This window comes from Lynx canadensis, chromosome D1, assembly GCF_007474595.2.
Source record: "Lynx canadensis isolate LIC74 chromosome D1, mLynCan4.pri.v2, whole genome shotgun sequence".
Classification (NCBI taxonomy): Eukaryota; Metazoa; Chordata; class Mammalia; order Carnivora; family Felidae; genus Lynx; species Lynx canadensis.
Genome location: NC_044312.2, coordinates 65,318,965 through 65,344,858, shown reverse-complemented (window position 1 = coordinate 65,344,858; position 25,894 = coordinate 65,318,965). Strand labels below are relative to the sequence as shown.

Below are 25,894 nucleotides of genomic sequence, written 5' to 3'. Positions count from 1 at the left end.
TTTTCTTGCTGTAATTTACATTAATTACTACTTGTATAAAGGTAATAGTTAGGATTATCCATGGTAAGTGATTTAAATGGTAAACAAAAAAGGAAAAGTAACTTTCTTCCTCCATCCCCCTCATTCCCTCTTACTAAAGATAGCCATTGTTAAGTCTCTATGCATTCTTTTAAAAAAATTCTATATAATTACATATATATACATACCTTACACAAGCAAGTTCATATTATGCATGCTATTCTTTTCTATCTAATATATCTTGGAAAGATTTCCTTATTTTTTAAAAAGCAGCATTATATCCCAAACTATGGACACTATTATTTTCTAAATAGTCCACTATGAATATGAATATGGAACATTTAAGTTGTTTCAGACTGTTTCTGTTACAAACAGTGGTGCAACAAATGTTCTTATAAATATATATTTACTGTATTATCATGTACTGTATTATATCTATGCTGTAGATATGCATACTGTATTATCATATCTATAGGATAAATTCTTAACAGTGGAATTACTGGTCAGAGAGAATGTGAATTATCTATTTTGATAAGCTATTGCTAATTTACCCTCCCATAAAAAGCTCAAGTAAATGAAGGCGGAGGGTGGGCTAGATGGATGATGGGTACTCAGGAGGGCATTTGTGGGTTTTTTTTGTTTTTTGTTTCATTTTGTCTTTTGTTTTTTAATTTTTTAATGTTTATTTTTTGAGAGAGAGAGAGACAGAGAGACAGAGCATGAGTGGGGGAGGGGCAGAGAGAGACGGAGACACAGAATCCGAAGAGGCTCCAGGCTCTGAGCTGTCAGCACAGAGCCTGACATGGTGCTGAAACTCACAAACCGTGAGATCATGACCTGAGCCGAAGTCAGATGCTCAGCTGAGTCACCCATGTACCCCTACTCGGGAGGGCAGTTGTGATAAGCACTGGGTGTTGTAGATAAGTGATGAATCGGTGAATTCTACTCATGAAACCAATATTGCACTGTATGTTAACTAAAATTTAAATTAAACAAACAAATTCCCTTTTGATTTCCTATGTGATCCAATAAAAAAAAGCAAGTAGATGAGAAACGCTGTTTTCCCACACCCATACCAATACAGAGTATTGTCAAACTTAAACTTATGTCCATCTGTTAAGTGAAAATTGGCATCTCATTGTTTTGATTTGGGTTTTATTAATTTTGTGAAGTTGAACATTCTTCTGTGTTTTTTAATAAAGTGACTATTCCACTTTCCTATTGAAAAAATTTATTCCTAGGTATCAACTATACTCAATTAAGAATACATATATATTGTTAGGAACATCACAAAATGACGAGTTCTGGCTATTTACAAGAAATAGAATGATGACCAAAAGCTAAAGACCTCGAATGTTTTCTTTTAGCTTTGCCAATTTTATGTTTCGTATCACCTCACCCCAGCTCATGAATATTGTTCATTCATTCATTTAAAAATACTTGTTGCATACTTATTGTTTACCAAATACTTAGAGTTGCCGTCCTTGAGAAGTATGTTAGATGAGGGCATATGTTTGGGTCTCCATTTGTGGTCTTCATTTAATACTAAGGTTTTAAATCCAAATCTCAGTTTTTGCCAACGCTTCTTCTCCATGGGTGTTCATTTTCCATTTTTCAAAGTAAAATAGCCTCAGCCATCTGTTAGTTAAACAAGTGGAAATTTAGTAACCAAAAGGTTGGTGTTCTACTTTTGAAAGCCTCAGATTATTGGTCTGTTACTGCCGCTTTCTTGCCTCGTACTATTTCATAGTTGATGAGTTCAGTGTCTGACCCCTGATTCCCCAAGCCAGTAAAGGAAATTCAGAGGGTAGTGTCCTGATGGTAAAATCTACACAATCTACAGTGTCTGCCCTAATAATTCCACCCATCTTTGTTTTGGGTGATTGGTTCATTTGTAGTTTCTATTGACCCTAGAAGGCTCATGACACATAGCCCTGGGTCACTTAATCATCGGTCAGTCCAAGAATGCGATGCAATTCCTCCTCCAACTGCTAACAAGCAAGAAGAAGGTAGTCTAGTAAGTTATTGACTGGACTGTAGACAACAGGGAAAGTCTGGAGTCAGTATCACTATTTGTGCTCTGTTTGGTATCACACATGAATGTCAGAAACAAGGAGTTAGAGATTTCCAAGTAGCATGTTTCGGAGGGAATAATGTCCTATCCTGAATCCTTTCTTTTCTCCACAGCCTCTTTGGAATGAGAAATAGGGTCATTTCTTTGAGTGCAAAAGCGCTCTACTTTAGGCATTTAGAGTGTCAGTCATCAAGCTCTTATGCATATGTATATGTGAACCAAGCATTTGAAAGATTGCTGGAGATGCAGATTCAAGATAATCCAGGGAATCCTTGGTTTGTATAGTAGCACAGGACCATAAAAACAACAATGCAGGTTGAAAGAGCAAAGTGATGTTAATAATCATTGGGGAAAATTAGGATTGTTCCATGCACTTTAAAATTTTTTGTTAAACATTGAAAACTGTTGGTTATAATACTTAGAAAATGAAATGAAAGATAAACTGATTTTTTAGTGCATTGGAGTTTAAAACGTTAGAAATATCAGAATTAAAGTATATAATTTTTTAATAAAAACTTATCAAAATTAGCTTAAACAGTGCTTACCTTCTCCTGCTTGAATATAATACAATACAGAGGGAAGCGTCTTTTTTATATTTTGGTGAGTTATAATACAATTTTCTAAGTTTGGGTCAGCTTCCAACTTTTATCATTTGTGCTTTCAATGTCATAAATTATCTCTGAAAATTCTTTAAATGTCACCTTCTTTGCACAGTCTCTGGGGCACCTGCATCGTTTCTGCACACCACTTTCCTCCCATTTATGTTTATAAGTTTGCCTTCACCAAGTTCCTTGGGTTGCATGGCTAGGTTCTCTCAAATGGTGGCAGTGTCCATGCTTCCAAGGTCAGCTGCTTCTGCTATTGCTCCACTGACATTTGATTCAGATTCCACTTCCAGCCTGATCCCCTTTCATTTATTTGCTACACCTTCTTCTTAGCTGGCAAGTTCACTGGGAGGCAAGGAGGCAACACAACTGCATGCTTTGCTGCCTGTGTGTGAACTGAATAGCAAATGCCCGGTGTCCCGTCACAACAGACTGGGAAAGAAGTGACATGATCCGTCACTGATCACAATGCACATCTGTAATTTACATGGTGATTGTGGATTGAAGAGCTAGCAGTGAAGTTTGAACTTCATGTAATTAGTGTTAGTATACCATGGTGACTGCAGTTTGAACTGTGTTGTTGGGTGACTGATAGTATTTAACTAAGTCATGATGATTGAAATTCATACACATCAGGACTGTGCAAAGCAAGGACTGCCTGAATAAATGGGCTATCACATGGTGCTAATTGGATATGACTTCTGTAGTCATTACAGTTTTGTTGGGTATGCTGGTTGTACCATGGGCTCATTCTTTCTTTCTAAGGCTTTTTGGAAGTGACTTACAGAATGCAAATGTTTAATTTGCTATTTATATCAGGACAGGCTAAATTATCCTGTGGTAACAAATGACCCCCAAATCTCAGTGTCCTTTATGTCTTCCATCGCACATTGGCTGGGAGGAGAGGAGGAGGCTTTGTTTTACTTTGCCCTCACTCAGGGATCCAGGCTGAGGGAGGCTCCATCTCTCTGCTTCTGTAGTTACTCATGAAGGAATTGGGGATATGATACGTTGCACACCATCTTTTACATTTTCCACCCAGAGGTTATATATACTATTTCCAATAACATTTCACTGGCCAAAACAATTCACATGGTCATATCCCAGAAGAGGAAGAGAGGCAGAGGTCTACAACATGCCTAGAAGAAAGGAATGTTAGGTGAGCAGCCTTTGTGACTACCATAGTATCTAAAGAGTTACCTTACAGAAAGTTTATCAGGGAAGGGCAATTGAGGACTGGAAATACAGACATAGATAATATCAGATTGTCTGTCTGCTAGTGAAAGAATCAAGTTGAGGCAGAGTTTTGTCTACTAGCATTCGAGGAGCTGATATTGTAATTACATGAAAATTGGGGCTAAAGATCAGGATGAAACCAGGAAGTTGTAATAGAAGCTAGATGGATTATAGGGATCAAACAGGGCTGTTGGCAGAGCCCTGGAGGTCAGAACTCATTCAGATGAGAGATCAGAGACTCTACCATTGTAGACAATCCCAACTCTTTTACTGAGACTCCTTCTGTACTTCATCTGAATTTAAGATGACAACATCTTTTGAAGTTCTGGGATGCTTGACTAGAGATGACTCAAATTGAGCCTTGGAGGAAATGTAGGCTATGGGTTGGCAGAAGGCGTGGTGAAGGAATTCTGGGAGTGAACGGGTAGAGGATGCTATGGGTAGTGTTTTATCAAAAGCAGGATGCTAAGAAAGTGGTAAGAATATAGAACTTCTTAAAACAGGATGAAATAGAAGAATCATGGGGAATTAATTGCATAATGATCCTCATTTCATTGTTACCATTCCATACTTAATGTGTTTGTGTTTTTAACCACAAATCTGTTAAACTCTACAAATCCTCAACAGCGTGCTCAGATGGCTGCCCTTACACTGCCCTGTTTCATAGTATTTGGTGTCACTGATGCTTCCATCCACCCACATACCAAGTTAATGCAGAATCACTCCATAGCTGTGCCCACACCTGAATTTCCCATTTTAATCCAAATGTGATCCAAACTTGTCTAAACTTTCTCTACTAGTCTGAGTTAGGAGCAAAAATATTTAAGGCATTCCTACTCTAGCGGGAGCCATTTGAGACTACATTCATGTATTTCTTGGCACGAAGTGGGATATTATATTTGAGAAAAATATTGTTAATATAAAACAGTCAACTTTGATATGGGATAGTCACATCTGGGATAAAAGCAGTGTGCTGAATTAGTTATACTCAAATGACCACATCATATTGAAATCTTCCAGTCAAATAAAAGCTTTTATTTATTTTATTTTATCTTTTATTTTATTTAAAAAAATTTTTTTAGACGTTTATTTATTTTTGAGACAGAGAGAGACAGAGCATGAAGGGGGGAGGGTCAGAGAGAGGGAGACACAGAATCTGAAAGAGGCTCCAGGCTCCAAGCTGTCAGCACAGAGCCAGACGCAGGGCTCGAACTCCTGGACCGCGAGATCATGACCTGAGCCGAAGTCGGACGCTCAACCGACTGAGCCACCCAGGCGCCTCTCAAATAAAAGCTTTTAAATCAAAAATCAAATATCTATATTCTTGGACACAGTGATATTTTTTGTTTTTGTTTTTTTGTTTTTGTTTATTGTATCGTATATTATTTGAAATGACAATAAAGAAACCCCAAAAGCAAAAATGTCCAATGCAAATACAGACAAAATCCATTTTAAAATAAGATCTGCTGAGGGGCTCCTAGGTGGCTCAGGCGGCTAAGTGGCTGACTTCGGCTCGGGTCATGATCTCGCGGTCCGTGAGTTTGAGCCCCACGTTGGGCTTTGTGCTGACAGCTCAGAGCCTGGAGCCTGCTTCGGATTCTGTGTCTCCGTCTCTCTGCCCCTCCCCCACTCACGCTGTGTCTCTCTCTGTCTCTCAAAAATAAATAAACATTAAAAAAAAATTTTAAATAAGATCTGCTGACAATAAAGTGTCTCTCCATGAAATGGCATGAGATAATACAATTTTGAGGCTGTTTAACAGTGTTTACTCAATTGAATTTAGCATTTCTACCTAGACATTTTGATATTATATAAACTTGTCCTTAGTGTTGTACCCACTAGACTTGGGGCAAGTTTTTTTCATTCTTTGCATTTCCCTGTTAGTTTTCTACAAATAGCTCTAGAAGGGGGTCTTGCCCCACCTCCGAACCCTAACGGGTTGTACATGAGATCAGTCAAGAGGTACGAGCCATGTCAGTGCAGGAAGTATGCTCCAAAGGGCATCAGAAGTTTTGCTATTTATTCAGCATTATAGTTTTTCCATGCAATTTACTGGCTTTGGGGAAATATATTACTAAAAGATGTAAAAATCTCAATTTTCTAAACGGTTTATAACACCAAAAATTCATTGTTAATATTAGGGCAACATACTTTCTTCAGCAAGACCAACCAATGTGTTAGAAATGATGAAACAATGGAAAAATAACCCAGAAAGTGATGAGGAAGACACAACACATCCAGAGAAAAACTGGTCCATTCAAGAAAAGTTGAAAGGTTACCAACCCAGCAGACCCGGCGGAAATGTCCAGAACACCAGTAGCACTTCAGATGAAGAGGAGGAAAAACAGGTAGGAACCAACACAGCAAGTAGGAAGAGCAATTACTTCATTTCTCCAAACTGTAAAATACCCTCACAACCCTTGGAACAGTTTTTGCAATTCTTTTTTGTTGTTGGTTTGTAAGGAAGGGCCTACATGATAAAGCAAGTGAAGTTCTTTCCTCCCCCGAGACTGTCATGGTTTAGCAGTGTGACCTACGTGTTTATTTTAAGATCTGTAATTATGTAGGGCAGGGGTCTGCAAACTGTTCCCATGAAGGAACAGAGAGTAAATATTTTAGGCTTTGTGGGCCATAATAGTCTGTGTCACAACTTCTCAACTCCGATGTTTTAGCATGAAAATAGACAGACAGCAAATGAATGAGGGGGGCCATGTGGCAACAAAACTTTATTTACAAAAACAGATGGTGTGTGATATTTGGCCCATGGGTCAAAAGTAGTAATTTTTGTGCTTTACCAGGCTATACAATTTGGAATGGGTTTATGTGTTACCTAGAAAAAGATATATTACATCATCCAATGATCTGTTTCCAATTTTATGATTAACTGAAACTGTTTATGTAGCTTTATCATTTTGCCATATTAGATCTGAGTAGAGTTTTATTCTTTTTGGTGAGTAAAATTTAGTAACAATTTAATATCCTAACGATTTACCCAAACCCTTTCTTCTTTTGTTTCTATGTTTGCGTGAAACAAAATATATGTTCTATGTATGTTCTCTGTGTTTATTCTCTTCCTTATCTTGAGATCTAATGAACGTATTTGAATTCTCTTTTAATAATTGAGTGTCCTGTCAGTGGGGGCTGTGTTCACCTCAGGGCAACCCAGACCCCTGTGAGGAACTGTTGCTGGCTGGCTCCCTGAAGCATAGCATAGGTAGAGTGCAGACAAGGCCTGTAACGGTGGACCCTGAGCTGCACCCAGGAAGGTGTGGCTTTGCTGGCCCTTACCCTCCCATGATATCAGCTTTGTTAGCACTTGCAGAAAGAGACTTGACATACTGAGTGATCTACTGGTTGATTTTGATTTACTGGTTGAGAACTTCTTCATCTACTTAATAGCAAATATCTAGATAATAAGTTTCACATTCCATGACTCAGATGTTTCAAAATAATATTTCTAAAACCGTAATATAAACATAAGTTTGTTGAATTCCCTTCATCCTCTCTGGTCTGTTAATAACTCCTGCCATGTTTAGTAGCTGTGTGAATTCTATGTTGTTAAAAATAATACCCTAAAAACCCATGTTTGCATTTCCATTATTGAACATAGTTTGCAGATTTTTCTATTGGCTGACTTGGCATTTTATACATACATATTCATATGCACGCACACATGCACACACATACACATACATGCATATGCCATATACATATATGCAGTCGATCCTTGAATAATGGGAGTGGGGGAGCGCTGACCCCCATGCAGTCAAAAATTTGCATGTAACTACTGACTCCCCCAAAATTTAACTTCTAATAGCCTACTGTTGACTGAAACCTTGCCAATAACATTAATAGTCGATTAACACATATTTTGTATATTATATGTATTATATGCTGTAGTCTTACAATAAAGTAGTCTAGAAAAAAGAAAATGTTATTAAGAAAATCATAAGGAAAAGACATTTACAGTAGTGAGTGTACTGTACTTACCTAAAAAAATCCTTGTTTATAAGCAGACCTGCACAGTTCAAACCCCTGTTGTTCAAGGGTCAACTATATATGTACTCATGCACTCATGCACATGTATTAAACATATATACACACATGCATCTACATATACTCATATATATACCAACACAAATACTTACACGTACACCACATACACCCATATCATCTTTTATATTTTGTAGTCTTGGATTGTATCCATGTTTGTCACTGAATCTGACATAAAATATCCTTGTGAACCAAATATTTCGTTGTCTTCTGTCTCCTTTTACATTGCTCTGTCACACCTCTACCCTCTTGTCCCCTTCCTTCTGCAAGTCCTAGAGTGATAGAACTTCTGTGCTATTCTTAGCTACTTCCAACTAGGGAACAAAAGAATTGGAATTTGAGGTGCTTTATGGACGCTAGAACTTTATATAACCAGTGGTATTAATTTTATACCAGGTAGGTTGAAATTTTAAGAACAAAGATTCTACTCATCAGCAGGAAGAACTTTACTATAGTCACAGCTCCCCTGCACTAGAATAGGCTGGACCAAGGATAGTAGACCCCACCTCCCAGTTATTGGAAAGATTCATACAGGCTCTGGAAAGCTACTTGTTAGAAATGCTGTAGCAGGAATCCTGGATGCCTGGATGTCCTCTAAGGAACTTTCCAATGCTTAGGTTTTGGCTGTGATGTCTTGAGGGGAACACATTACCTTGTGCAGGAGTTTTTCTGAAAAGTGCTATCCCTTAAAAGAAAGACTTCTGATACATTTAACATATTAAGTTTTTTCATGGATTTTTATGAATAAATATGTTACTTTGTTAATTATATTGAAGCTGAGTTTATGCTAAGAAATTACTTCTTTTCTTTCAAATCTTCATTAACAGTAAATAGTATTCTAGTGTAAAGTTCTCAAGTGATAACTGAAAAATAGAGTTTGCCATTTACTCTTGAGTCCACACAGGATTCATATTGTAATTAATATTCTTAAGAGTGAAATTTTAATTTTATTAAAATTATTCTATGAATATTAAAATATTTCCCATGGGGAAAATTGTTTGTTAAAATTAGATTATATAAACAATTTGATGTGATAATATAAATAATTTATACCTAGAAAATTAAGGACATTCTTTTTCCATTAAAATTTTTGAAATTTGGCTTTAAGTGGAAATCTGCCAACAGTTCCTGCTTTCCACTGTATCATTGTTCTCTCTTCTGGAAAATCTCACAAATCCATTTAGAGCTCTGATTTTGTATTTTTTATAAACCAGGGTAATCATTCTTTTTAGCTAAGTGGCAGAGCTCTTGGAAAACTAACAGAGAAAGTGAGGATTTGTTATAAACAATATAAAAAACACTCGAACTAAGCACCTTCTTCTTTCACTGAATAACCATCCCTTAGTTCCAAATGCCCAGGTCATCGTGGACAAATATAGTCCACATCTCTTCATTGTTCATGTCTGTACTAAGGTAGGTATTCCTCTGTGCTTTTTCAAACTTGTCTTCAAATATGGCATTTGGCCTTGTCCTTTTTGTTTTTCTTTCTACTTCCAATTTTTCGTCTAATTTGGGTAATTGTGTCTTCGAGGATAAAAATGTTCTCTGGTGTGTATCTTGTGTTTTATAGGCTGAGTACATCTAGGTAATGTTTTATGTTTTTAGTAACCCTCTAAATTCCCTACAGTGGGGGCACCTGGGTGGCTCAGTAGGTTAAGCATCCGACTCCTGATTTCAGCTCAGGTCATGGTCTTGTGGTTCATGAGTTTGAGCCCCATGTCGGGCTCTCTGCTGGCAGTGGGGAGCCTGCTTGGAATTCCCCCTGTCTCTCCCTCTCTCTCTTCCCCTCCCCCATGTTCTGTCTCTCTCTCTCTTTTTCTCAAAATAAATAAATAAACTTTAAAAAAAGATCCACTGAAGAATTTTAAAAAATAAATAAGTTCCCTACAGTGGGTTCTTTTTTTTTAAATGTATATTTATTTATTTTGAGAGAGAGAACACAAGAGCATGAGCAGAGAGGGGCAGAGAGAGAGAGAGAGAGAGAGAGAGAGAATTCCAAGCAGGCTCCACACTGTCAGCCCAGAACCCGCCACTGGGCTCAAACTCACGAACCACAAGATCATGACCTGAGCTGAATCAAGACTCCAACGCTTAACTGACTGAGCCACCCAGGTACCCCTACAATGGGTGCTTAAATCTATTTTATCAGAGATACCCAAGACTTTAGTTCCTACAATAACATTTACTCATCTTCAAATGAGATGGTTGGCAGACCATTGCTCATTGCAGGAGTATGCCTTTTAACATTATGTCCTTAGTGATTTCAGATGCATACTACCATACTTTCATTATTTATTAATCTCAGAAAACAAGTGGGAAATGAATATCTGTAATTAAAATGCACTTCCCTCTAACTATGGAGGGAAGGACCAAAAATTCTGGATGTGATACAAGTATATCTGCATTACAGAATTCTTGCTTCATAAAAGAGAAACTTCTTAGTTGTTCAATTACTCATTGAACAGTCTTGAATGTACTTGTTTAATGAAAATGGAAGATTTTTCTAATTGTTTTCTCTTGTGATTAGTTTTGTTGACTGAAAACATGGCCTTTACAGTGTCACAGGAGATGGTACGTGTAGCAGATACTTTAGTCTAGAAAGTAGAAATTCAAGGTTGCTTAGAAACTTTGCAGTTATTTTGATCAATGAAATGTATTCATGTAGCAGTTCTTCAAAGACAAGAAATGTTTGAATTTAAATAACATGGAAATGAAACAGTTGAACTATGGTATGTTGATATATTTCTACGGGAAAGAGTCAGGTTTTCTTGGTATTTTAGTTGAGGAGGATAAAGATTTTCTTTTCTTGACAAATTAAACCTTAGCTCTGTGAGCCCATGTGACTCATGTGCAGATTTGGTGGTGCTTCCACAACTTTGGCACACTTTTGTAGTCCAAAATTGAAACGTCACAGTCTGGCACACACTTAAAATACAATGGCTAAAAACACAATCTCTGGATGTAGGCTGCATGCATTCAAATCTGGCTTCACCACTTACAAGCTTTACGACCTTGGGAAAATCTCTAGGCCTCTGTTTCCTCATCTATAAAATGCAAATAATGATGGTATCAACCAAGGATTAAATGGAATAATGCATGTGACACTCTTGACATAGTAAGCACTCATTAATGTTAGCTTTTATTATTTGATTATTATATCGCTAAAGAACTTGCGTAGAATATTACTAAAATTGCACATTTTTTCTTGTCAGCTTCAAGTCTCTTTTGGGTATAGGTATTTCAATAAACTAATGAACAAACCAAGAAATATCATTTTCAAAAATGATAAGGTGATGCTTCCAATCTCATTTGCCCTCTGAATTTTGTGAGGTCCCTAGATCCCTACTGTGGTAGCTTAGATTATTTTTTCCAATTATTTAATCCCTCTCTGTAAAGGATTTGTACATTCACATCTTTTGCCATGTGACATTTCAGTTCTCCCCACTAGAGTAGATGAAGGATATTTTCTCATCCCTCTAATGTTGGTTTTAACTGTATGACTTACTTTGGCTGATGGAATGTTAAGAGGTATGCTGTAAGTAGAGACCTTAAAAGTGTTTGCCTGATTTAGCTTGCTCTCTTGTATTTCTGCTACCTGACATGAGAAGAACATGCCTGCAGGGAGCCACCATTCCTGGAACTATGATTTGTGAAGCAGATCTGAACCTAATACAAAGCCTGAAGTCTAGTTGAGTCTACCATGGCTACCCCCTACAGCTAACTGAGAGAAAGCAGTGTTAGTTGTTATAAGATACTGAGACTTTTATAGTCATTAGTTATGTAATTGTCCCGAAAACAGTTAACATAGCAGACTTAAAATGCTATCCTTGAAAAGGACTGCTTGCGAGGTTGGCCCTTGGCTGGCTTCTGGGAACTTGGATTTGGTTGCTACCATTAACTGATAAGAATGATTCATTCTGGGACACCTGGGTGGCTCAGTCAGTTAAGCATCTAACTTCAGCTCAGGTCATGATATCATGGTTTGTGGGTTCGAGCCCCACATCTGGCTTTGTGCTGATGGTGAGGAGCCTGCTTTGGATTCTCTGTCTTGCTGTCTCTCTGCCCCTCCCCCACTCACACTCTTTCTCTCCCTCTGTCAAAAATAAATAATAAATAAATATTTAAAAAATGATTTATTCTATTTAAACTCTGTACAAATGATATGGTTTATGCTGGAACCTGCTTTCCTTCTGGGAGTCTGGGATTTTGGTAGGTGCTAGGCAGAGACTGCCCTCATGACCACTTCCCAATAAAAAGCCAGGGTGCCATTTCTAAGACATTCCCTGGTTGGCAACATTTGATATGTGTTGTCACAGCTCGTTGCTGGAGTAATTACATGCATTCTGTGTAACTCCTGAGTGAGGGCTTTTAGAAGCTTGAGCCTGGTTTCTACTGAACTTCACCTCAAGTACCTTTGACCTTTGCTAATTGTGCTTTGTAATAAATTGTAGCATGAGTACACCTATATTCTGAGTCCTGTGAGTCCTCCTAGTGAATCATGGAAACTAGAGGTGATTTAGGGGACCTCCCAAATGCTACCGTCCTCCCAAAGACAGTAGCATAACTGCAGCAATAGATGATTAATACAGATGCAAATAACTGTGCTAACATGAATCTTGACATGTTGTTCTTTGATCCAAAGCTGTTTACAATGCCAGTTGCCAATTTGGATTCGTAGGCTTCCATAAACAATAAGGCTTTTGTCCCTGCTACTCCAATTAAGTTTCACCACAAGCTTAGCCAGATTTCCACAGCTGAAGGAATGTATTATTGAATCCTTTCAAATCATTTCTATCCTGTCCCAAGCCTGGCTTTTGCTCAGCTCCCCTTAGGGACTGTAGCTGTTAGGATACCCACTGGGTTGGATTTTAACAAATATTGCTCTAATTCAAAATATATTGTAGGGATGCCTGGGTGGCTCAGTTGGTTAAGCATCCGACTTCAGCTCAGGTCATGATCTTGTGGTTCGTGAGTTTGAGCCCCACGTCGGGCTCTGTGCTTACAGCTCAGAGCCTGGAGCCTACTCCGGATTCTGTGTCTCCCTCTCTCTCTATCCCTCCCCTGCTCGTGGTATGTCTCTCTCTGTCTCAAAAATAAATAAACACTTTTTTAAAAATTAAAAAAAAATTGGCTGAGAGGAGATCCGACATGTCAGAAAAATAAAGGACCTGAAGTTCCCTTGTCCCTCAAACACAGCAGTCTAGATGCCGGAGTACTTTGAATTCCAAGAGTCTGGGCTACAGAGTGACAGAGACGGCTCCTGGGGCCTACAAGGACAACCTGGCAGTCCACAGGGCTACTTCAATGAACAAATCAAAGCACACCTGGTAGAGGGTCCAAAACATCACTACGAGTAGGGACATAAAGCAACCAGGGTCACAACAACAGAGAGCAAGTAACACACTCCAAAAAAAAAAAAAAAACCAAAAAACACCTCTTGAAGGTCCAGGCCCTAGACAGTGTATGACCCCTCTTTAATACAGTAGTGCTCACAGGTTCAGGACACATAACAAGCTTTTAAAACATGTGAGGGACAGAAGACTGGCCAAAATGACAGAACAGAAGAATTCTCCTCGAAAGAAATTCCTGGAAAAAATGACAGCTAAATAATTGATCAAAACAGATATAAACAATATATCTGATCAAGAATTTATAATAGTGGTCATAAGATTAATTGCTGGGCTTTAAAATTTTTTTTTAATTCAAAATATATTAATTTGGGTCCATTCATCTCTTATCCTGCCTTTAGGCTAATATTGTCACATGTATTATAGGTACATAATTATAAACCCCACAGAACAATGTTTTAATTTTGCTTTAAATAGTCATAAATATTTCCAGGAAGTTTTGTCTTTTATATGTACCCAGGTATTTTACCATTTCTGTTATTCTTTCATTTCTGAAAATCCAGTTTTCCATCTGGTATCATTTCCCTGCAGCTTGATTCAGTCTCTATTTCTCTGTTAAACCTACCTGGTGAATATTTAATTTTAGATGTTAAATTCTAAAATTTCCATTTGATTCTTTTTTGTTATTTCTATTTTTCTTCAGAGACCTTCTTTTTTCCTCAAAGAATATTTTCCTTTACATCATTGGTAATTGTTGTAATAACTGCTTTAAAATCCTTGTTTGCTAATATCAACATCTGGGTCACCTCAGGGTTTGTCTCTATTGATTATTATTTCTGTTGAGTAGTTCTGGACTGTATCCTAGAGATTAGAAGTGTTATGTTGTGCTGACTCTGGATTCAACTGCGTTCCTCCAAAAAGTGTTGATGTTTCTGTTTTAGCAGGCAATTAGTTGGTTGGGTACAAATTGCAAGTTTTCTCTTAGCCAGCAGTTCAAACCTTAGGTCAGTTCATTTCTCTTTAGCTGGGAAGAATTTAAGATGCCCCTTCTCTGGCTCTCTCCTTTCAGGGATTCCCTCATTACTTTCTTATGTCTGTGGTTGCTTTGAATTCTGTCCTCTAATTCTTTAGACTAGGGAGAGAAAATTGTAAAAGCATCCAGGGTTAGGAGGGTGGGGCTGGGGAACATGTTGGCATCAAAGGAACAGCATTTGATGCATCAACAGAAATAATGGAAGCCAGAAGACAATGGAGTGATGTCATTAAAGTGTTAAGTGGAAACAGAAATAAATCTTAAAAAACTGCCAATTTGGAATTCTATAGTGATAATTTTCTTCAAAAATATGGGGGAGGGGAAGGAAAAGAAAAAGAAAAAGAAAAAGAAAAAAAAGAAAAAGAAAAGAGATTAGAGAGGGAGGGAGCCAAAACATAAGAGACTCTTAAAAACTGAGAACAAACTGAGGGTTGATGGGGGGTGGGAAGGAGGGGAGGGTGGGTGATGGGTATTGAGGAAGGCACCTGTTGGGATGAGCACTGGGTGCTGTATGGAAACCATTTTGACAATAAATTTCATATTTAAAAAAAATAAAGATAAAATAAAAGATGTTTTCAAGTATGAAAAAGATGGAAGAATTTGTTACCAGCATATCTTACCATAAGAAATGCTCAAAGAAAATTCTCAAGATAAAAGAATCCCAGATAGAAATATTGATTGCAAAAAAGTATGAAGGGCATCAGCAAGAGTAAATATGTGAGTAAATATAAAATCATATTGATGGTTTAAAACAATAGCAATAACAATGAATCTAAACTTTCATCTCAATAAGCTAGAAAAAGAACAACAAATTAAGCACTCTCCCTACAAGAGGATATTGTGAATGACTTAGTGCCAACAAATTGGAAAATTTATATGAAATGTTCAGATTTATTTAAAAAACATCAAAGTAGATATACAAAACAGAAAATATGAATAGTTCTATATTTACTTTAAAAATTGAATCCATAATTAAGAAGTTGTCAGTAAAGAAAATTCCAATCTCAAATGATTTCACTGGTTAATTCTGAATATTTACAGAAGAGAAAGCTTGTTACGCAAACTCTTAAAATATTTTCCAACTCATTTATAAAGCAAGTATAACTTAAGTACCAAAACATGACAGGGATATTATAAGCAAAGATCATTGTTAGCCAATATCTCTCACAAATACAGACATAAAAATCCCAAACTAATATTAGCAAACAATCCTGAAACATATTAAAAAGATGACACATCATGGTCAAGTATACAGTATATTCCTGGGATTCCTTTGGATTAACATCCAAAATCAACAAATATAATTCGCCATATGGCCAACTAATCTGACAAAGCAGGAAAGAAGAGTATCCGGTGGAAAAAAAGACAGTCTGTTTGGCAAATGGTGCTGTGAGAACTGGACAGCAACATGCAGAAGAATGAAACTGGACCACTTTCTTACACCATACACAAAAGTAATATCAAAATGGATAAAAGACCTAAAAGTGAGACAGGAAACCATCAAAACCCTAGAGGAGAAAATAGGCAAAAACCTCTTTGACCTTGGTCACAGCAACTTCTTATTCGACATGTTTCCAAGGCAAGGGAAACAAAAGTAAAATGAACTATTGGGACCTCATCAAGGTAAAAAGCTTCTGCACTGCAATGGAAACAATCCAGAAAACTAAAAGGCAACCAGCAGAATGGGAGAAGATATTTGCAAATGACATATTGGATAAAGGGTTAGTATCCAAATTCTATAAGTAATTTACTAAACACCTGAAAACCAAATAATCCAGTGAAGAAAAGGGCAGAAGACATGAATAGACACTTTTCCAAAGAAGACATCCAGATGGCCAATAGACACATGAAAGGATGCTCAGCATCACTCATCATCAGGGAAATACAAATCAAAACCACACTGAGATATCAGCTCACACTGGTCAGGGTGGCTAAAATTAACAGCCAACAGGAAACGACAGATGTTGGCGAGGATGAGAGAAATGGGAAGCCTCTTGCACTGTTGGTGGGAATGAAAACTGGTGTAGCCACTCTGGAAAACAGTGTGGAGGTTCCTCAAAAAATTAAAAATAGAATTACCCTACAACCCAGCAATAGCACTACTAGGAAATTTATCCAAAGGATTCAGGAGTGCTGATTCATAGGGGCATATGTACCCCAATATTTATAGCAGCTCTATCAACAATAGCCAAATTATGGAAAGAGCCCAAATGTCCATCAACTGATGAATGGATGAAGAAGATGTGGTTTATATATACAATGGAATACTACTTGGCAATGAAAAAGAATGAAATCTTGCCATTTGCAACAATGCAGATGGAACTGGAGAGCATTATGTGAAATAAGTCAGAGGAAGACAGATATCATATGTGGAATTTAAGAAACTTAACAGAAGACCATGGAGGAAGGGAAGGGGAAAAAATAGGTGTAAACAGAGGGGGAGGGAAACCATAAGAGACCCTTAAATACAGAGAACAAACTGAGGGTTGATGGAAGGGCAGGGGAGAGGGGAAAATGGGTGATGGGCATTGAGGAGGGCACTTGTTGGGATGAGCACTGGGTGTTGTATGTAAGCGATGAATTATGGGAATCTGCTCCTGAAGCCAAGAGCACACTGTATGCACTATATGTTAGCTGTGTATACACTGTGTGTTAGCTAACTTGACAATAATTTATATTAAAAAAATAGGTAAAGGAGAAAAGCCACATGATTATCTCAGTAATTTTGAAAAAAATAATTTGATGAAATTCAACACTTAAACATGAGAAAAACCCTCAGTAGACTAGGAACAGATGGGAATTTCTTTCACATATTAAGGGATTTTTATATTAAAACAAAACCCTCTGTATCTAATATCATTCTTCATGGTGACATATTGAACACTTTCCAACTGAAGGTAGGATAAAGGCAAAGATGACCCTTTCTACTTCTCTTTAATATTGTACTAGAGATCTTAGCCAATGCAACAAGGCACATAAAAGAAAATTATATAGGTTGGAAAAGAAGAATAAAACTGTCTTTATTTTGACTGTGGAAAAAAAATCCCATGGGATCTACAAAAAGTGAGTTAAACAGTTTTCAAGATGCAAAATCTATATACAAAAATAGTCTTTTTATATATTAGCAATGAATAATTAGAAAGCAAAACTTAAAATACCATTTTAAATATCATAAAACATAAAATACTTAGTCTTAACTCTAACAGTATATGTGTACAATATTTATTCTAAATCCCACAACACACTGAAATTGACGAAAATGGAAATATTTGGAGAGAAAGACTATGTTTATGGATTGGAAGTTTGATACTGTTAAGATGTCAATTCTCCCCAAAGTGATTTATGACTTGAAAGCAATCCCAATTAAAATCTAAGACTTCGCTTTTCTGTTAGAAATTGACAAGATGATTCTAAAATTTGTTTGGAAATACATTAAGACCTAGAATAGCCAAAATAACACAAAAAAATGAAGTTGGAGAACTTATGTGACCTGATTTCAACACTTACTATATAGTTATAGTAATCAGTCCAATGTGGTATTGATGTAAGAATAGACAAATACATCATGGAAACAAAATAGAGTCTAAAAATAGGCCCACCCTTAGGTAGTCCATTGATTTTTGACAGATTTCTAAGCCATTCAGTAGGGGGAAAGATTTTTTTTTTCAGTAAACAGTACTGAGCTAATATGATACTTATATGAGGGAAAATGAACTTTGACCTCCAGCTCATACTATACACAAAAATTAGTTTGAAATGGATAGTAGACCTAAATCTAAAAGCTAAACTATAAAGCTCCTAAGAGAAACATAGGAGAATATCTTCTAACCTGAGAGTAGTCAAAGATTTCGTAGAACATCAGGAAGCATCTTTAAAAGTCAGATCAAATGGACTTCTTCAAAGTAAGTGCATTTGCTCATCTAAAGCATATTAAGAAAAAGAATAGGCAAGCCACAGACAGGGAGAAAATATTTGCAATAAATATATCTAACAAAGGACTTGTATCCAAAATATTGAGATAGTTCTTACAACTCAATAAGGCAACTCAATTTTTAAAATATGCACAAGATTTGAACAGACATTTCAGATAGGAAAATACACTAATAGTCAATAAGAATGTGAAAAAAATGTGCAACATCACTAGTTATCAGGAAAATGCAAATGATAACAGGAAAAGCCACAACATATATCACTATATCCTTTCTAGAATTGCCAAAATCTAAAAAATCCAGTCCATTTAGCAAATATTGGAGCAGTTGGAATTTTCCTACATTGCTTTGTGGAGTGCAAAATGATGGAGTTTCTTTGGAAACCAGTTGGGCAGTTACTTATAAAGTTAAGCATTTACTTACCATTTACCCAGAAATCCCAAGTATAAGTTCAGGAAAGGATTTGTAGAATATATTTATAGCAGCTTTATGTATAAAGAGCCTCAAACTGGAAACAGTCCAAATATCCAGTAGTAGAAGAATGGATAAACAAATTGTGGTATATCCATAAAATATGGAATACTACTTGGTAATACAAAGGAGTGAACCACTAATACATGGATGAATCTCGAAAACATATGTTGCAATACCATGAGCATCTATAATTATCTCAATAAAAATTTCTTTTTCTTAAATCTCAGTAAAAATTTCAATTAAAAAAGCATGTTAAGGAAAAGGAGTCAGACACAAAAGAGTACATACTGTATGTTGTTTCATTTATATGAGGTTTTAGAAAAGTAATTATGTTGAACTATATCAGAACACCTGTAGCCTCAGGATGGGAGGGAGTTGAGTGGGATGTGGACCCAGGGCAATTTGTAGGGAATTGTTCTACTTCTTGATTGAGTGTTGGTTATACAGGTCTATGCATTGTCAAAAGTCATCAATCTGTACACTTGAGATTTGTACATTCTACTGTATGTAAATTATACTTCAACTAAAAAAGAAAAGAGAAATTTATATCTCCCTGATTTGCAAGTTAGATTTTATTTTCATTAACTCCATACAAGGCCCAGCTATTTATGTAGATAGCCTTATAGAAGAAATCTATATATTTGGAAGTTAATTACTCTTCTTCCCTTTGGTTTTTCTTTCCCTTCCTTCTTCTTTCTGAAAACCACAGGAATGTGAGAGAAAGTGGGTGACCATTGCAAGCAAACTGGAGCTGAAAACTTGTATCAGAATGTTCTGTCACTTGGACCTTGTGCAGGCCTATAATTTGAATGTGTGACTCTAGAAATGGTTGCTATGGCGATAAACCACTTTACTTAAATAGCATGTATTTTACTCAAAATTCAGAGAAATGGTAACAGTTTCTAGTAATCATGTACTGGTATTAACTTGCAGGGATATGCCTAGAGCTTACAGGTTTTGCATCCATTATCACCAGATGAGTTCATCAGGTTAAAGTTATGCCAGTGAATAATGAAATATGTATATTTAGCCCAATTTTCTTGTTACATATCTCCCCTTGCACACATGGAGCCCCTTTCCAAGATTAATAATATGAGCTGAAGAAATCAGGCCATGGGTGCTGAATTACTAAAAGATGAAACCGGAGGGAACCTTGTAAGGTCATCTTTTCCATCATTCCACCTCCAGTAGGACTGACTATTCTTCAACCGTCCCAGGTGGAAAGAGCCTGTCAAAGATGAGGAACAATTGAAATGCTGCTTGGGGCCGCCCCTGGTATAACCATCTTGACTACAGCACAGAGCTGAGATCTTCCCCCTTGTGTGTTCTACAGATTGTGATTATATATGTCCTCTATTCTTTATATTTTTAGACTAAAGAGCTCTCTCTCGTAAAGAAACCTCCATCCATTAATCATATTAGTGACCTGTCTGTAAACCTTTCCTGGTTCCTTTATCTCTGTTCAAGCTGATTTGCAGTGTTTCAGGTATGAATTCTTCATGATTTTATGTAAGGATAAAGGATTTTTTTCTTTATTTCTAAAATGCTTTCTGATGATAGCTAGGTTTTCTTGATCACTGTGCAATGGTATGTTACCCTAGTATCTTCAGAGCACAATCTACAATGATTTGTAGATCCTTTTTGGACTGATAATGATGGCCAACAATCTCATAATGATCATTTAAACTCTTTTTCCCCTAGTACTGAATATTGAATTCCTCTCTCATCTTTCTCCCCCTCTGTACAACAGGATGGGAGCTCATCGCCTTCTATTTGCCTTTTATGACCTAGAAGATCTTAGTAATTCCTATAGCCTTGGTAATTTCACTTTTCATTTTTCTGTCACGTTACTCACAAAACTGTAAAATTGCATCAGTGACAGCATAGATCCCTGAGGAATCCCCTCAACTGTGAGAGAAGAAAAGGAGAAACCTAAAATTTAGATAACCTATAACCTACAAAGGAAATCCCTGAAACATTAAGATTTGTTTATATTCCTAGAGAAAAGCCTGGAAGCTGGAATTTGCCTTGGCCATTTGTGTTCAAGGAAGTGAGTGGCTTGGCTCTTGGTGAAGAAAGCTACAGCTCAGTCTAAAGGACATCATGAGAGCCGGCCTGCATCCATGTCTTGTTAGCATCAGAGCACAGTTTCAAATATCAGAGGTGATATTTAAGAGGGGAGACTCAGAGGCTTCAGGAAAGCTCTTACAATTCTGATTCCTAAACAATGGCATTCTAAACTTAATGCAACTGCAAATTAGCAGGGAAATGGTAAAGTGTGCACATGTGCATACACACACACACACACACACACACACCGTTTTACAAGGTGCACACATATACACAGAAGCTTCTAAGCATTTACAATAAACATCTGTATAAAGGTGAGTAGATTTGCATTGATATTACCAAGAAGTAAAAGAACAAGTATTGAGATTTGTTTCAGTGCAGCCAGTTTTGGGCCAACTTGGAGTTCAAAGAAAACATGGTTGACTATATTAGTTTTAACATGTATTAAATACCAAATTGAAAAGGAAATAAGAAAACAGGCACTTATATGTTGCCGGTAAGAATATAAGTTGGTACAGAGGCACTGGAAAGCAATATGGCGATACCTTTCAAAATTACAAATCCATAGATGTTTTGACTCAGAAGTCCTGCTTCTAAAATGTATAGCCTGTAGATATACTTACACATGTACAAAATGGCACAAGTGCAATAGTATTCACAGAAGCATTATTTGTACTAGGAAAAGTTTGGAAACGACCTGAATGTCCATTGTGAAGGGGCTGGCTAAATAAATATTCAAACAAGAGAATACTGCAGAGCCAAAAAGAAGAATGAGAACTCTTTACATATGGACGTGGAAGGATCCTCAAAATAATCATTAGTTGAAAAAAAAATCAAGGTGTGAAAGAACACTTACAGTGAGCTACCATTTGGATGAAAACAGGGAGAAGAAAGCATGTCAATATATGGATTAGATGGAACCATATGAAATTGCCATTATTAGGCTGTTTTGACCTGCAGAAATGACTACCAATTCAATCTGGTTCCACTTAATATTTGCTTGAAGATGCATGAACTCTCTGGAAGCATACACTGTAAATTGATAATATTGGTTGTCCCTGATGTGGGGCAGAGCAGAGTCAACTAGGGGGCAGGGAGAAGATTTTTAACACTGTGACTATTAAATCATGGGGTTGTACCACCTATTTTAAAAATACATCACTAAAATTAGATATAAATAAAATAATGAAATGTTGCTGAGGAATATTTTCTCATCTTGCTGTAGAATGAAACAGAAATACCATATTTCTGCACTAAAGCAACCAAACATTCTGGTTTAGTTTTCTCTTTCTTTCCCCTTTGCCAGAAAATTCTGAGGATAATCTTAAGTTACCTTATCCAAGAAGAAAACACCAGAGCCTCTAATGCGTTTGGGAAAAAGAAAAAATCATCTACATCACTAACCCTGCCCACAGAGACTGTCTCTGAGTATTTCTTTCTGGTGACTGCAACTTCTGAGTCTACTTTAATGACTCAAGTCCATTAACAAATGGAACCATGAGGAAGAATGGAAGTGTTGAGCTGCATATGAATATAAATACATTAAAAAGAAAATGGCTGAATCTGTGTTCCTATTCTGTAAAACAGTAGTTGTAGTGGACGTGTTCAAAGACATTTCCTCAACTACTTGGATGATCACTCAAAAGGTGGAAAATCAAAAGAGTGAAGGTTACACTTAGATTCACCTTTTAATAGGATTAAACTTTCATGAATTGAAATTTCCAAGATAGGTTTCCTGTCTTTGGGATCAGTGCTATTCTAAACAACGCAGCTTCTCTCCGGCCGGTTACTGGAGCATTAGGGGAGTTCACCCTCACCGTATTGCTGAACATGGGAGTTTTCAGTGAGAGGATACAATCTATGTTACGGAATGCTGATGCATTTTCAGTATTTTCTATTTTGTGAAAGAATACACAGAGAAGCAATGTGGACATTTTCGTGGGTGAAATAAATCTATGGAGAAAAGGACTTTTTTACATTTCTAAATTTATACAAATTAATTTTTTTCAATGTACAAAATTACCAGCTCAAGAATTAGCAGACATGGTTAGGAAGTCCTACATGAGTGATGTTCTGAAGAGACACATATTTAAGGCCTGTCTGCAATAAGCAAATGTCAGGTAAATGTTCTCTTTCTTTAAATACAGGTACCAAAAATCGTAAATGACCCGAAGTTCTGCTGCTGCACTGGGAGGTCACTTATTCATTGAACAAATATATATTAAGTGCCTACTACCGGGCATAAAACATGGCCATTTGTATCACAAGGGCCTGAGTGATCAAAGAAACACCAGGTTTATTTGTACAGTGTTACATGTAGTCTTTTCAGATTCTTTGAAAATTGTTAACCTGATTATTGATCCAGATGTAGAGTAACTTTGCGTTTGCCAGAGCGTTAAACTTACGAGCCCTTCCCAGACCATTTTGTGTCTGTGAGGCCTGCTGTATCTATTCTCCCCTGTCTCATCCCCCACCTTGCTTGTGTCCCCTTCTCCTAATACGTTCTCTGCTCTTTTAGAACTCTGTGCTCAGCTTCATTTCATGAGGAGTGCTCACTTCTTTTTTGTTGTCATTGTTAAGTTTATTTATTTATTTATTTAGAGAATGCAAGTGGGGGAGGGGCAGAGAGGAAGAGAGAGAGAATCCCAAGCAGGCTGTGCACTGTCAGGGCGGAGACTGATGCGGGGCTCCACATGGAGTTCAAACTCAAGAACATTAAGATCATGACCTGGGCCGGGGCACCTGGGTGGCTCAGTCGGTTAAGCGTCCGACTTCAGCTCAGGTCACGATCTCGCGGTCCGTGAGTTCGAGCCCCGCGTCGGGCTCTGGACTGATGGCTCAGAGCCTGGAGCCGGCTTCAGATTCTGTGTCTCCCTCTCTCTCTGCCCCTCCCCCGTTCATGCTCTGTCTCTCTCTGTCTCAAAAATAAGTAAACATTAAAAAAAGAAAAGATCATGACCTGGGCCAAAGTCAGAAGCTTAACCAACTGAGCCACCATGGCGCCCAGAGAAGTGATTACTTATAAAATGGGTCTAAGGTTAAAATGGACTCTGCTTCCCTCACGACAGCAGAATCAGAGACTGTTTCCTTGACAGTGGGGTGAGGTGACCTGAGAAAACACAATTGCCTATTGAGATCCCTTTTGTTTGTTTTGTGCCTTGAAGAAGTACTTTCATGGCCTCTATCTCAGTGCATTCTCATAATAAACCCATGTAGTAAACGTGCAAATACGTTTTCCCCATTTACCCGTGAGGCATCGAGACTCCAAGAGGTCCGTGGACCTGCCCACATGGTGTGACCGGGATCTGAAGCCAGGCTCCGGAGTGAGCACAGAGAATGGCGAGAGCGCGAGGAGTGGGCCATATGCAGCGACTGTGCCCAGGTCAGGAGGCGTAGCTGTGCTGTGCTGTGCCTGTCAGGTCAGCCGTACACGTGCCAGGGCCGGCCTGGAATTCTGTAAAGATGAAATGAGTGTGGTTATGTCCTGGCCAACTTCCCTATGCAAATGTTGCCAGATGTTTACTTTTGTTTCGCATGGCAGAGGATCTGAAATTGTGCCTGTGGTTTGCACTACACCAAACCCTAAACAGTTCTGTTTTCCTGAAAGTGCTAAAGGAACTTACTTGGGCATTTAATGACAGCCCTACAATGGGATTAGTTTCTATCTCCCCTCTGGAGAGTGCTCCGCCTTGCAAATCCTGGGCAACTTTGTAGTCCCTTGCTTCTTTGAATTGATAGATATTGCCTCGTGTCTGAAAAGTAATCCAGGCCTTTCCCTTTATTTCCAGTCCACTGCTTATGCAAAGAAATTTCCTGTGACCAGTAAGAAGGAAAACGCGGACAACTCGGACTCGAAGCATGCAAGTTCTGCATGTAGCAGAAACTTTCCAGCCGGACTCAAGGGAGAACCAGAGAAATCCCCCATGACGTCAAGCCAAGGACCGGCAACCAAATACATTGCTAAATCCAATGCCGTGCCTAGAACCAAAAAGAAACTCTAAGGTTCCCTTCACAGGTGAATAGTACAAACACAGAGCTGCTCTTTCTAGCGCTAAAGTGAGGAGACGGGAGGGGGAAAGGACAGGACTATGTCGAGCTTTTAGTCTTTTAGCCCCGCTGAGCCCTGCCATGTGTTTGCACCAGTTTAACCTCGGAGCCAGGGATCTTCAAGGCAGCCTAGTGTTAAGAACAGCCACCAACAGGCTTGATGGCGAGCTGTGGCTGCAGTTAACTCGAGGTTTTTGAGAGTTGTTTAGAGGAGCACGCGCCCTCAAAGCAAGGTGGTGGGCATACTTGCTCAGTTTTACTTCACATTCTTGTATTTGGGCACAATTATTTGTAGGAGAAAATGAGAGCCAAATATGGTGATGGAGGTCCCAAATAATTATGTGCGCTTTGCACTAGGAGATTTTGTTAGGAAATTACTAATAAACTTGCCATAGGCATAACAGCAGAAGTGCTTCAGCCATTCACATGTGTTCTTGTGATTTTAGGTTGGTGTAGATTATTTAAGACAACTTATTTTAAATGTAGAAGAATAGGAGATTTTTGTAACTGCTTGCCATTAAGTTGCTGCTAAATTCCCAATATATTGATTGAATCAATAAAAGACAGATGTCACCCATGCACGTTAATTTTTATGTTAACGAGAGGTGGATATAAAAGGTCCTCTAAGCCCTTATGCAAATTATGAGTTTGGCCTGCTTCTGCAAAGGTAGGCACATATCTTTGGGGAAGGTCACGAAGTGGATACAGGGGGAAATACATCATTACTCTTGGTGTTACAAGTATCTCCTTTCCACCCCAGGGAAATTGTTGTGCCTTTCGAGGTCAAACTGGGTGAGTAGATGCTTTGCTTGGCCTTCCAAACAAATTCTAAGGAAACAATCTGCATTTGCTTTTACTTGTATAAAGTAATACTCTAGTTTCACTCCACCTCTCCCGATGGGATTGTCTTAGACCTCCAAAATGAGCCTGCTGAGCATGTACTTAGTTGCATATAAATCCACTCAGTGGCTAATGGTAATAGAAGTACTTCTTGTGATTAATTTGGA

General features: G+C 37.8%; 1 protein-coding gene and 1 long non-coding RNA gene across 3 annotated transcripts in view; one reads left to right on the top strand and one right to left on the bottom strand.

Annotated features, from left to right (window-relative positions):
• STK33 (serine/threonine kinase 33) overlaps positions 1 to 25,464 on the top strand; it is a 167,549-nt gene extending 142,085 nt beyond the window's left edge. For both annotated transcript variants that reach the window (XM_030333370.1, XM_030333371.1), the window contains exons 12-13: positions 6,075 to 6,281; positions 24,629 to 25,464. In XM_030333370.1, coding sequence (XP_030189230.1) covers positions 6,075 to 6,281; positions 24,629 to 24,841 — 420 coding nt within the window. In that variant the 3' untranslated portion in view covers positions 24,842 to 25,464. The remainder of the gene's footprint in view (positions 1 to 6,074; positions 6,282 to 24,628) is intronic.
• Positions 831 to 15,156, bottom strand: LOC115525944. The gene is made up of 3 exons (XR_003972497.1): positions 15,146 to 15,156; positions 8,404 to 8,410; positions 831 to 900 (listed from the first exon to the last, which is right to left on the bottom strand). It is a non-coding gene; the product is annotated as an uncharacterized LOC115525944 (long non-coding RNA).
• Positions 25,465 to 25,894: the final 430 nt, after the last annotated feature.